Raw genomic sequence first — 13,880 nt, forward strand, 5'->3', positions numbered from 1 at the left:
TTAGGGAGTAGAAGATGAGAGTCTAATGCAAAACATGCTCAAAAATGCCTTTAAATACAACACCCAATGTTCTACATAGGCACACAAAAATTGATTCTCTGCCAAGCCTAACTGCACTCCCTTTTCATCTATTTGTACTTGCAGTCCCGCAAACTAAAACAAGTTATTTTTCTCCCAACCTCACCAGTAAAGAAATGTCCAAAGGAACAGGACTGTAACCTAATCACATTTCTAAGAAGATCCAATAATATGGCATAAGCATGGAAGATAAAGCAAATCAATAAGTGATGATGGAATGGAAAAATCTGATGTCAGAGAGCTAAAACCAACCTGTCTCAACCCTTCCTTTGCAACAGCTACAATTTCTGAGGTTCTGCTTGTCAGAGACTTGAAGAACATCGAAATAATTTTTGAGCGCAGTTCAGATTGATTTTGGGTTTTAAAATCGGCCCATGCCATAGCAGTACAGAGTAATTCAATGCAGGCTGTGCGCAGTTTGTTCAACGAGTTTGCAACCTTAGGATTCATAAATTTAATAACCCATACTGTTTCATCAGCCTCAGCTATTTGCAATGCTTCTTGCAGGAAACTAATTAGCTCCTGAGTCAACTTTAGAAGTGGAGGTCTCAAGGCCAAGCAAAAGTTCAAAGCTGTAACAGTCCCCACCTGAAGATACAAGATAATAAGTTCAGATGCAAGAAAATCATAAAAATAACTCTTAGCAACAAAATTTTACCTGTTGCTCAACAGTCTTTGACCGTAATGGACGCCCTACAAGAGGCTGAAGCAAAGGTTGGTATAGGGGCTCAAGCAACTCAGAAACCTCACTACCAGTCCTGCTTGCGAGAAGTGCTAAACAAGACTGCACAGTCCTCCTCACACTGATAGACACATTAGGATTAAACAATTCCAATGCGAAGTATTCAACTACTCCTTGGAAGCTTTGCCTCCGCGCTTCACTATTTGCTTCATCAACATTATTCACCACACGAAGAACTTGTGTAAGCACCTGGCTGGTCTCCTCCTGCTCTTTAGTGGCATAAACAGGAAGTCTTTTGAGAACAAAAACAAGTCCACGCACAATACGCACTTGAAAAGCACACAAAGTTTCAACGGTGACTTTCCCAACCAAAGCACCAAGCCCCATGACTCCCCCCATTTGTGATTGCCATGTACATCCAAAGCAACAATGCAGAAGACGGGGAAGAAGCTGCTCAAAGACAGGGACACGAACACTAGGAGGTGGAGAATATACAGGACTCATTGATGGGCTAGAGACCATCATAGGTGTAGCAGGACCTCCTCTTGACATCAATACATCTGAATGTTTTGAGCGAGCAAGGAATAGAAGTGTCTCAGCAAATACATTTAGTGCATTTAAAGCTGCCTTAGCATGCAGTCTATTTTCATCTGCCAGGACATCCACTAAAGCATCCAAAAAGATAAGAGGGTCCAACTCTTTCAGGTTGGAAGAAGTACTATATCTTGACTTTGCACTAACAATGGTGCTAGACGAAAGCACAGAAGCACCAACTGGAGCAGCAGAAAGAGTACCATGGGCAGCAGAGCTTTCTATATGAAATATGATGGCAAAATGTCGACAGACACTGATGACATACTCATCTTTGGAATCATGCAGATCTGGTTCAGCACTTGCTGCGATAATGGTCATAAGGAGAATTTTGAAAACAGATCTTTCAGCAAGGAGTTGAGTCTTTGTCTTGACGCCCAGGTCAGCCTAGAAGCATGACATTTCAATCATTACTATATGAATCAAGTTGGAAACAAGATAAGAAGATAACCTGAAATCTCTCTAACTCTCAGGCAACTACTAGATTAAATAAATATCTGATATTGCTACAGCCAGCAACATAAAATAAAGGAATTACCACCAATGAAGTCATCAACAGGTTTTTAGAAATAAACACATCAACTAAGTTATATCACCAACCTTTATATCAGATGTCTCTGATCTTCTCCAAGATGGATCAACTGAGGAAACCAACAATGTCGATAGCATCCTAGAAGTAAATCCATCATCAGTAGCACTACCTGGAAGATTAAGTTGAGATGACAGGCATACACGAAGAAATTTCAGAGCTTGTTTTCGGTAGAAAGCATCCACAATAGCACTTCTTTGCATGACAGCAGCCACCGCAAGATTTATACAACGATCTAACGGCACCAAAAATGGAGTGGATGGTTCAAATGTAAGGATCACACGAAGCCCATGCTCAGGATTCTCCTTGCATTCAAGAGCAAGAGGTTCTTTGAGAAAACGCCTATTACGCCCACCTAACTTGCCAAGGAGCTGCAGAGACTTCCCACCCCAAGGATAAGGTGCGGGCCTCAAATGAGACCATAATGCCAAAATCACCTCAGACATGACATTTGCCATGCTTGGTTCCAAAAAATCAGGATTCAAACTATCAATCCAGAACTCAAGTGTTCTTAAACCAAGACTCACCAGGTCATCACTTCCTTTGAGACACATAACAAGAGGCTTCATCAGGCGAGGAAGGTAAGGTAACAGTGAACTTAACCGTGCAGGCAGTGTCAAGCAAAGCTCCAGCAGAAGTTCCCTCATATCTTCACCATTAGGCCCCTCAAGCAAAGCCAATAGCATACTCAGACAGAGTTGCAGCATAGAAATCAAGTCACGCAATAGAAGTTCAAATTTTCCTCCAGCAAGGGCACGGAACATTGTACGAAGGAGTTGCAAATAACCAATGGGTTTTTCTACCTCAGTTGCATTTTTCATGCAAGTTTCCATAATAACATGCACATGAGGTTGCAGAATGCGCTCACAGTCTGAAGGAGCCTTTGCAACAGCACCAAACAAAAACCGAAAAAGATGCAAAACCAGCTTTGCTGCAGGTGAATCTGGATGCTTCAGGACATCAAGTTTGCTGCTTACAAGGAAGTTAACAAGGACATCTGCAAATGGTCTAAAGACCTTTGGTGCTTGCAATAGGCTGGAAAAGATGTGGACTAGCTGTGTGTTAGAAATCATGCACTCAAACAATTCAGGCATACACAAGGAGAACATGTCCATTAGATCCCGTGGTTCCATAATAGCCAAAATCTGGGAAAAAAGATGGATCATTTCTCTCTCTTCCTCCTTCTCTTTGAATAATGCCAAGCAATGAACACCACTTTTAAGCACACCAGAAGCTTTCCAAACCTACCAACAGTTAAAACATAAAGTGAATTAACAACATTCCTCGGCCGCAAGCATCCCCTAAACAAGGATTGAAGTGATGTAATTGAGGCCAGTGGGCAAGATCAAATGCTGCATTAGCATAATACCTCATCTTCTCTCATTCCTTTAAAAGGTTGAGGTACTGATGAACTAGTCGAGGCTGAGGCAACTTGAGGAGGCGTCCCCTGAGTGGAAGCCGAAACCTAGAACCAGCTGGACCACATAAGAAAAAGTAGAAATATGAAGGTGGAACTCCTGGAACAGTTAATATTATATACCTGTGATCGAGGCAAATGTGCATGGGTGATGCTCCATATTATGGTTTTCATTCCTAAAAGACGTAAAAGTAACTAGTTACAAAGAAAAAGAGCAGACTAACTCAAATTAGAAAAGAGCAAGACGGTTCATCTATCATTCATGATCTACAGGGTAATGTTAGTGAATTGTTACCCATAACCAAAGTTTTAATCAGATGCTTGCAATCATTGACTTCCTTAGAGTGCTCCACAGGGACTTGCAAATTGAGTACCGCCTAGAAAATTACACTTCACGGTCAAGAGAGAAGACCAAATACAAACAAAGAAATTTAATCACAGAACAATACTACTAAAGTAAACTTTCCGGCATTTCAAACATCCCCTCTAGTCTATGAGTGTTCTTTCAAGCAAAAAGGAAGCAACAACAGCCAAGCAACAAAATAATCCAGTAAGTCAGTAACAGTATCACCCTAGTGTACAATCTTTATACTAGTGGATTCTCATTCTGTGTTCAAGAGATTCATGATCTAATTTTCACTAGAAAGGCTACACAGGAAGAAGTTTTAATTATTTTTTTATTTTTATTTTTGATAACCGAGAAATCCGTCTGTGACCCGCCCTTTGGACCAATAACAGCCTTCTAAACTCGGTGGATAATGGGTCCGCCCCTCTACCCTTCTCCACTTAAATACCAGGCTTCGCTTTGCATGGTGTGGGGCTTGAACCTGCGACCTAAGCCACAAATCCTCCACCTTTTGCCGCTTGAGCTAGGCCTTGGGGGCAGGAAGAAGTTTTAATTATGAAAACGAAGTTCAGGCACATAAATGAACTTTTGGCAATAAGAAGCTTATTTTTTATAATTAGTGGTAGAAAGAGATTCTTTTTATTCTATTTAAGGATCCCAACAACCTCACATATAAAAGTTATGTCTTACTTATCAGAAAAATGGAATAACAAATCAAACAATAATGTGATTATAACTATCACTTAAACAATTTGTTCAATTTATACCATTGAATATGCAAATTATTAATACACATAAAATAAAATATAAAATAAGGTATTAGAACTAGAAGAATTACATAACACCTCAAAAATAGCTTGACAACTCAGGAAAGCACTGAATTGAGGAAAGCAAAGATATTCACGAAAATTACCTGCACTGGAAGTTCTAGTTTTGACCTTAATGTAGATCGACCTTTCACATCCTCCCCCTCTTCGAGTAACTACAATCCAAATATACGGAGGAAGTATTAGTCTGAGTACAGCTAATTGGTTTATAAACGGGGAAGCGGGAAATATCCGACAAATAAGCACATTTGATGCCATTGTATTCAGGAAGTCCCTATGAATGTCATTGAGCACAGTACACATGTATAAACGAAATTCGTAACACTAGATTAGAGAATATTTCATAATATTCCCATGGGTACCATAGAATAATTTATATTTATAGACTACTTAATTAGTTTTTCTACAAAGAGAATATTTAATTACTTAATTAGAAGCAATGAATCTATTTACAATATTGTGCACAACCTAATACTCCTACATTATGAGCTGTACCAAGATGGTACTACAGAATTACAGAGATTAAACTGGATTTAGATTGCTTAAAGCTGAAGGGAATCCAAACAGCAAACCAAGAACAACAAAGTTCTTGGACATCGTTACCCAACAATTTCAGAACCTATTTTTATTAATTATTTTTTCTATTTGCACACTTGATATCTTTAAGTTTCTAATGAGTTGTTTGGAAAGGGAAGTGAATCATAATACACAGATTAAAAACTGGATTATGATATGTGATTAGATTAAACAATCAATACTGGTCGGAACTAGGATAACAAAAAGGGAGAGCTAAACTGGAAATAGCAGTAGTATTTTTGTGAGTTTAATAATCTCCAACTTACAACCATGAAGCTATACAAGATTAAAAAACAATAGACTGCAACTAAGTTCAAAGCTACTTGTATCGAGACAACAAAAATAAGGATAAATTATATGGTGCTTAATACAGGCTTTTTGTTCTGCATCCGAACATAGAGTTAATAGAGCTACTGATCTTTCTCAAAAATATAAGTCAATAGAGTTACAGGAAGCCCAAGGACCCAAGAGAATTCCACATCATCTAACTGAAAGTTGAAATCGATTTATTACCTGCGGAATTGTACGCTTAAACGTGTTGAATTTGCCGACAAAAGCGTCCAAAATCCGACCCTAACACAAATATAATGACATGAGTTCTAGTACACAAATATCTTTAGTAACTGTGGTTTTCCAAGAAACAAATAGCCTTAAAATATGCAATAGTAGTCCCAGACCAACAAAATCCTTGCTTCATCCATGGATTGCTGGTCAACACCTTTCTCAAAAATTGGTTCCACCTGTCAAAGGAATATGAGGGCATCTGTCAAATTGAACATTGACCACTACCATCTAAAGGTCCAAAGCATCTAGTTACAATACAGGTGCAATGACGGGGGAGCAGATGTACAAAACTCTTTCAGAGAAGAGAATATGGTCCTTACCAGATTTAACATCAAACGAGCACATGTGGTATGGATGCTGAGCGACAAAGAAGCATCATGCATGTTGCTTGAGAAAAGATAAATTATCCGTGATAACTGCACACAAGTAAATCAAAATATATCTTTTTCAGTAGTAGCAGAGGAAAAGAAAGCATAACAGACGGAATTATCAGTTGAAAGATGGGAAGAAAATACAGATCACATAAGAAATTTGATAAATAAAATATTAGACAAGGAGAAGGGTGACAATATAGAAAAATCTAACTACTAATGTTCATCAACCACAATATTTCAAGCATTAATTAATTGAAGAAGCAAACTATCAGGCAATTCGACCCCTCTCCTTCTTTATCTTAAGCTTCTTCGTCACGAACGGGACTCAACTAGTACCGCTTATCCATAAAAGTCTTTCTTTGGTAAGGCCTTTATCCAACATAATTATAACAGAATCAGAATCATACAACATTCCACTGTGTTGGGGAACTAGGGAGGAGGTGCAAAGGCATTCATTCACATAAATCATTTCACCAAGAATCATCTTTAAGAAGGCAATAAGACCAACAGACTACCACGGAAATCAACATCTTCTTGCAAAAAAGGACAAAAGTATTAAAGCATGCAATACCTGGGACAAAGAAAGATCCCCCCTGACATGGTGAACAATCTCCGCCAATAGGCTGTAAGCCAAAGGCCTCAATGTCTCAAAGCATGCACGGCCAGTTCCAACAAGGACCCTGATGGAGTTTATTTCAAACATCAAATTGATACATCTAACCAACAGAGACTTAATTGACTAATCCTTACTCATTCCTGAATTCCCACAGACAAAAACAAGATAAAAAATACGATCCACAATTGCAAGAAACATGCACCAAGAAGGCAAGAACTGGCAAGAAGTTTTTCAAACACATATACATACTTTAACAGCGACTTAGTGGATACATTTTCTTGGAGGAGTGCTAACAGCAACAAATTTTATTTAATGTTGTTGGTTAGTCTCCTAATCTTGATTCCTATCAACCCTTTCCAATTGTCTGCCATCAAAAGGCACAGTTCTGTAAACACACTTCAATACACCTAGTTCCAGAAATTGCCATAAGCCCCACTGCAGTCCACAAATTAGATTCTACGTGCAGTTCAGGAACTCCCTAACCAGATAAATACTGGGCCAAAAAGCCAGTAAAGTAGTACTAATCCAGGGACAAGGCAAATGCATGGACACTTTTACAGGTAATGGTGAATGGGGAACACTTCACAAACAGCTTTTACCGGCTGAACAATTTTTATCAACCTCATTTGAAAAACTAACTCTCTGCAGCCACAAGAAAACAAGAGTTTTTTTCCCAGCCAACACCTGATTGAAAGTTTACCTCTCTTCCAAAAGAGTGTCAATAAGGGGAAACAAACCCCTCTTGAAGTCTGTCCCAAGAACATGTTTGAGGGCCACCAGCAGTTCCTAAACAACAAAGTTCAGTTTTCAACTATATGCAAAAGCAATGAAAAGTCAAGTTAGCAAGGAGCATCTCAAGGAGTTCACCTTTCGGATAGACACTGAGTCTGAACATGTGACAAGCAGATTCACAATGCTTTTACATATACTCTCTTCATGCGGCTTAATGTAGTCAGCAAAACTCTTCAACAGGTAAGTCAAGAAAGAAACAGTCTGCAGATTTGAACAAAAGAAGTCTGTTTAGTCCTCCCCCTCAAAATGAATGGGAAAATGTAAGTTAACTAGAAAAGAATTAGATAAAGGTGAACAGAAAACAAGCAGAAACGGACATATTTTCCAATTTATTGACGATGGAGGTAAAATAATATTAATAAATCTGGGTCGTCACTTTTTTTGGTAAGTATGATTAATAAGAATTTGGGACATTCCCTCAAACATAACTGCTTGTGCTCCAACAAAATTTTAAGTTAATAACCATGGTGTTCATGCCAACTTGTGTGTGCCTCAACTGATTTACCAATTACCTCCAACCTCCTGCTAGTGCACGTACAGGATATTTCTACCCACCAAAGCTTAGACAGATAGGAAAACTTCACCTAGTGTCGCTCTTATGGCATTCTAATCTTGGTACCAAGGTTGTCACTCCAACTCTTCAACCGCTCGGCCACTTCTTTCGGGGTTTTGCGCTTGGACACACTATTAGAAATCACGAGAACGCTCCACCCTTGAATTTCTTTTAAATTCTTTTGGTTGGTGGGTGGTGATGTTGAGTGGTGGATGGACTTCTGCTATACATTTTAATTTCCTTTTCCTGTTGGTACTTTATGCCACAGAGACTTCACAAATTCACTCAAGATCATCATTTTTTTCAGGTAAGGTCACTCTATGATCAGTTAATTATGCCAGGGAGTAGGGACAGCCTGATGGCAGAAGAAAACCCACTTGACATGGCACAGCAGAATGTACAGAAAACCAAGTTCTCCAAATATATGTCAATAAACTAAAAGCAATAGATCAAGAATAAGACTAAAAGAGCTTCTAGTTACCATTATAAAAAAAAAAAGAGTTTAAAAGAGCTTCTTTTCTTCGGAAAACTCAAAGAACTATCATGAGCAATTGTTAAACAACTTGATGATCAGAATTGGCCTAAAAAGGAGGTGACTTGTACCAATTTTGCACAAAAACTGAAGAGCTCAAGTGAAAAGAGTATTTAAAAGAGATCAAAATCTTACCTTAACTTGCGCACCCTTCAGTTCAATAAAGTGGGTCTTCAAATGAGGAGGCACCTTTTCAGGCCCCGCCACTGATATGGCTGAAACCATCAAGGGCAACAAATGGGGAATATTTGTCTGAACCAGCCGGCCATATAATTGAAACAGGAACATCACCACCAACGGACTCTCAGTAACTATCTTAAATGATCTCGTAGTGGGATTAAGCTGACCAGCACCAAAATACCCATTAGAAGTACCTATTTGATCTGACACCTCCATTGGCTTCACATCTGCCTCACCCAAAGAGGACACAGACGACGTGGGCATGGGCGGTGGAGGTACTGCCATTGCCCCACTCTCAAAGAAATAGCTTACAGTAGCCCTAAAATTCTGGTAAATTTTACAAACAAAGTCCAAAAAGGGTTGAACTTCATTTTCTAAAGAAGGCCTAAAGTTCCGAAGCAAATCAAAGATAATACGGATGCAAATTAAGCCATTTTCTTCATTATCCGTTGTTAGAACGTGCATTGCCACCTTCAAAAGGTCCTGTACAAATGGTCTTAGTACTTCACTATGAGGAAGCCTATTTAGTATCTCAATCACAATGTTCCTCAGCTTATGTTCAGGATTATCTGAGAACTGTGGCTTTGTAATTTGATATAAAACACTAGAAAACGCCCGAAAATAGCATTTTAAGAAATTCAAATACTCCCCTGTGTGCGTTATCTCCAAACTATCCCGTACCTCCATTGCCATCTGTAGTCTTGTTTGAATTGCTGTTACACACACATATACACAATTAATAAGAGAGAGAAAAAAACAAAAAAAAAACACAGTGAACAGTAAGGTAGTGAAGTACGGAGGTCGGCTTCGAAAAGGTGCCGCGAATGCTGCTCGAAATCCTGAATAGGACTCATGTTGTATAAACCCTCAAAACCTGATGCAGAAATCAACAATCTTTGAAGCAAACGGACTTGAACTGGGGTTTAAGTTACGAGAAATTGAGAAGCTTTTCAAGAGAACTGAATTTCAATAATTCAGAGTTGTAGTTTGAACGAATTGGGACTGAAATTGCTGGCTTTGTTTGAGAATTTTAAAAGGGGGGTTTTCGACTAGGGTTTTGAGAAAGGATCTAATTGATCGAAACTGCACAAGACGGGGGAAGTAAATTTCGTTCTCTCCCTCTCCCACGACGGAGGGTTCTAACTCCGCCCGGTTCGCGGTGGACGCTATTTAAGGTTCAACACTAAAAAAAATTCGTGTAACACTCCCCGGTGTTTGTTATAATTGTAATTTATCCCCTAATGTCTTTCATAAGTTCACTTAACTACAATTTTATTTTATTTTTATGTGTTAACTTCCTTCTAATGATCTAACTAAGTATCAACTTATCATCAGAAATGTTAATTTTTATAATATTGGGTCAAAATTTCAAAATACATGTAAGTGTATGTTTGACTATATTAGTTTACATTTATGTTTTATTAAAATCGATAAGATCAAGGTAAATATGCGCACTAAAAATAGTCAAGATCGTATTTAATCGCATTTAAATTAAGTAAATATAAAACAAACTAAATTTTATTGGCGGAATTATGTATTTATTACTCATAATTTTTAATAAAATCTATGGCTATCCGGAGATATTTTCAATGTATCAATGCAAAATAATATACTAAATTTTTTCCTTATTAAAAAAAATTAAACAAAATTGTTAATATAAAAATACTACATTCATTAAGTAAATATATGTGTTATAAATAGTCAAGATCGCATTTATATTAAGTAAATATAAAATAAACTAAATTTTATTGATGAAATTATATATTTATTAGTCATAATTTTTAAGAAATATACCGCAATCCGAAGATATTTTCGATTGTATCAATGCAAAAAGATATATAGAATGGCCAGTTCGAAAATACTAATAAAAAGGGGCAAAGAATGAGTTATTTTACAATAATAAGATTAATGCTCCTTTTTATTCGCTCAAAGAATTTTCTAGTAATTCAATACAAATATTAAATTATAAATTAATATTGATCTCCGTCAAGTTTTTCAGTTGTTGTTATTTTATATAGAGAGAGAAGGGAGAAGAGAAGAGAGATATACATTATCGTATCATGTTTTTATCTTTTTTAGCTTCTATCACAATTTTTTCACTCATCGAATAAATAATAAATATAGAGACACCTCAATAGTATCACAAAAAGATAGATTTTTTCCTTATTAAAAAAAATTAAACAAAATTATTAATATAAAAATACTACATTCATTGCACTTTGCAATTCATAGTACTAGAAACATTTGCAAAGGTAGAATCTGTAGCGTTATTTGTAATAATATTGATTAATTGATTTTGGGCTACTTTGAAGCATTTCATGCACTATAAAAATTATGGCTGAAGTGGTAACATTACATCAACAGCCAAAAATAGCATATATATTTTTAATAGCCTCGGACCTCAGTCTATTATAAATTGATGTTAATTCGATTGAGGCTATCATATTGTTATATTGTTTATATAAATCAAACCTTTTTATTAGAAAAAAAAAGGGATAACTTCTGTCCTTAATAACAAAAATTCATGGACAATAATAGAATTATCAAAAAATCTTATTAGCGATGAACAATTTAACAACATCTCAATAATGAGTAGTTAAAATAAAATAAAATTGTAGTGTATTTTGATATTCCTAATGATTGTATACTGTAGAAAGATGTAGGAGAAATCCGCAGTTTAGCATGAACTAAATAAAGTAGCAGACTTATTAGTCATAAATGGTGTTTTAGCATATGCAATATATTATTTATGTGATCTTAAAATCATAAAATGTCTTTTATGTTGTTTTAAGAAATAGTAGTAGACATATCAAGAAAGAATATGAAAGTGAATAAATAATACTATATACATATATTACCTTAAAAGCATGAACTCCTAACTTGAATGTTAAATTACTATAATATTCCTAACTTAGGTTGTGAATTTTTTGATGAATTGTGACTGTTTCGATAAGTTGTGACTTTTTTCGAAGGGTTGTGATTTTTTCAATAAGTTGTGACTTTTCCAAAGGTTTGTGACTTCTCAAAAAGGTCATGACTTTTCAGATAAGACACAAAAAAACATTTGTTCATACTACCCTTTGTTGACTATAAATAGAGGGGCTTTCTCTCATTTTTCAACTATAATTTTTTTAATCTTCTACTCTTCTTCTTGTTGCATTTTAAATTTTTGTGTGTAATTTATTGTCATTGAGTGAGTTCGAAGTTTAGCGGATATGAAGTACCACTATTCTGATGAAGTAAGTCGTTCTATCCTAAGAGGGTATATTCCATAACATCGAGTTCTTGAGGAAAATAATTTTGATGATATAATAATTATTTTTTTACTTAATGTATACATTAGTATGTAATGTTCCAATATATGAAGTTAACATGATGTAGTCTAAATTCATTTATTTTTGTTAACAATTTCTCTTGTGATGATTCTGAATAACTTTTCCAAAATTTAGAGAATTGTCACGATTTGGTTTTGATGCTCAAGACAAAAGAATGACTTTATTTATCAATGTTACTTGTGTAATTTAGACTCTCATGAAGTTTGCTTCAAAATGGTACTATATAAACATTGCCCTTTTGTTTTACTTATTTATTATTCTTAATATTTTAGTATTTTAGACGAAGAAAAGTTTATATGACTTGTAATAACGTCAGTTGAAGTTTGTATTAATTTAATTTTTATTATTTATTTAATAGTTATTTTGTATGAGATAAATATTTTCATTAATGCAAATATATATTTATATTTGGGTAGGTATTTGTATTTAAATTAAAGTATTATATATGTCACAAATGTATTATCAAGTTAACAAGATCTTCTAACTTCAAAATATATTATTTTAAAATGTTTCGAGTTTTTTTTTAAAACCAATGTGAAATATAAAATGTAGTTGTTCACTTCACATGTTCATATGACATCTAAATAATTTAACATGGAATACACATGCAAAACACATCTGGTTAGTAGATGAAAAGAAAAATACAAAGCGAATATTGTCTATAAGGTAATATTAGTGAGATAAGACTAATTACATAATTGAACCTCATCAAATTGAAATAAATATATACATTATTGCATTGAACTAATAAAATATTTTATTGACCATCTTCATAGGTTTGCGTGAATAAGAGATAGATATGACGATCCACGTTGAACATTCACAAAAGAATCTACAGTATTATTTTTTGCTAAGCTTATTATTCAAAACTTCGCTTAAATAAGCAATACTATTTACTATAACATATATTTTTGGAATTGGTAATCACGTGCAACGCACGTATCAAAAAACTAGTTGATTTTAAAAATATGCATACATAAACATCTAATTTTACAAAAAAAAAAACTATGAATTCGCGTGATCCAAATTTTACATATAAATTTGGCATGCTTTGTTATTTCTTTGGATTTGGTTGATACTAGTAATGCTATTACCTGTTGTGCAATTTGGTACGAAGTACGTATAATATTTCTTTACACAGAAATAAAAATAAAACTCATAGTACTATAGGAATTTTTATTTATTTTTATGAGTTTATTTGGGGAAAACTTACATAAATTTCACGGTTAATTTATGAGCTAATTACTTAGATATACTATAGTTTGTAATATTACATATCTTATTAGATTTTAGTTTGTCTAGATACGTCTAGATATATGTATCTAGGGATACACGAGGTCCAAATTAGATGTAATTTGCTATAGATACAGTGTACTCAATTTAGGTGCAATTTGTCCTGAATACATTATATCCAAGTGGATTCGCATGTATTTGTAATACATAATAAATAAATCTCGCTCGCCACTCTACTATGCATTTGGTATCATGGATACATGTGAATCACACTAGATACAACATATATATGTATCTAGTTTATCTAATGTGACTCTCATGTATCTAATATACATAACGAATCTCGCTCACCTCTCTCCCTGTTTTAGCGTATTTGGTAAAAAAAATGCATGTATTTAAGTGTATCTTTTTCAATATATGATAAAAAAAAATCCGTCAATTAGTGGTAAGATACGTAATATTATGCAAGTATAGGTAATAATAGTATATATGTTAGTGAAGTATGTCTAATTATGTAGTTTTTCCTTTTATTTATTTACTTTATCAAGTTTTATATCTTTAAATTTTCAATTACCTTTGTTATACAAATTAGGGT

The 13,880-nt window shown here is 35.1% G+C and overlaps 1 protein-coding gene across 3 annotated transcripts in view; it reads right to left on the bottom strand.

Annotated features, from left to right (window-relative positions):
* Nucleotides 1-9,738, bottom strand: part of LOC125822099 (uncharacterized) — a 116,996-nt gene extending 107,258 nt beyond the window's left edge. For 2 of the 3 annotated variants that reach the window (XM_049501468.1, XM_049501469.1), the window contains exons 1-15: nt 9,514-9,732; nt 8,673-9,430; nt 7,528-7,653; nt 7,361-7,446; nt 6,616-6,724; nt 5,991-6,086; nt 5,784-5,846; nt 5,620-5,679; nt 4,617-4,685; nt 3,653-3,734; nt 3,481-3,533; nt 3,310-3,405; nt 1,952-3,184; nt 737-1,738; nt 331-666 (exon numbers count right to left, since the gene is read on the bottom strand). In XM_049501468.1, the coding sequence (XP_049357425.1) occupies nt 331-666; nt 737-1,738; nt 1,952-3,184; nt 3,310-3,405; nt 3,481-3,533; nt 3,653-3,734; nt 4,617-4,685; nt 5,620-5,679; nt 5,784-5,846; nt 5,991-6,086; nt 6,616-6,724; nt 7,361-7,446; nt 7,528-7,653; nt 8,673-9,430; nt 9,514-9,571 (4,227 nt within the window). In that variant the 5' untranslated portion in view covers nt 9,572-9,732. Of the gene's footprint in view, nt 1-330; nt 667-736; nt 1,739-1,951; nt 3,185-3,309; nt 3,406-3,480; nt 3,534-3,652; nt 3,735-4,616; nt 4,686-5,619; nt 5,680-5,783; nt 5,847-5,990; nt 6,087-6,615; nt 6,725-7,360; nt 7,447-7,527; nt 7,654-8,672; nt 9,431-9,513 lie in introns of all 3 variants that reach the window. The other variant, XM_049501466.1, reaches the window with a different exon arrangement.
* Between the last annotated feature and the right edge of the window lie 4,142 nt (nt 9,739-13,880).

The sequence above is a fragment of the Solanum verrucosum genome, unplaced genomic scaffold, assembly GCF_900185275.1.
Source record: "Solanum verrucosum unplaced genomic scaffold, falcon-dt-bn FXZP01000103.1, whole genome shotgun sequence".
Classification (NCBI taxonomy): Eukaryota; Viridiplantae; Streptophyta; class Magnoliopsida; order Solanales; family Solanaceae; genus Solanum; species Solanum verrucosum.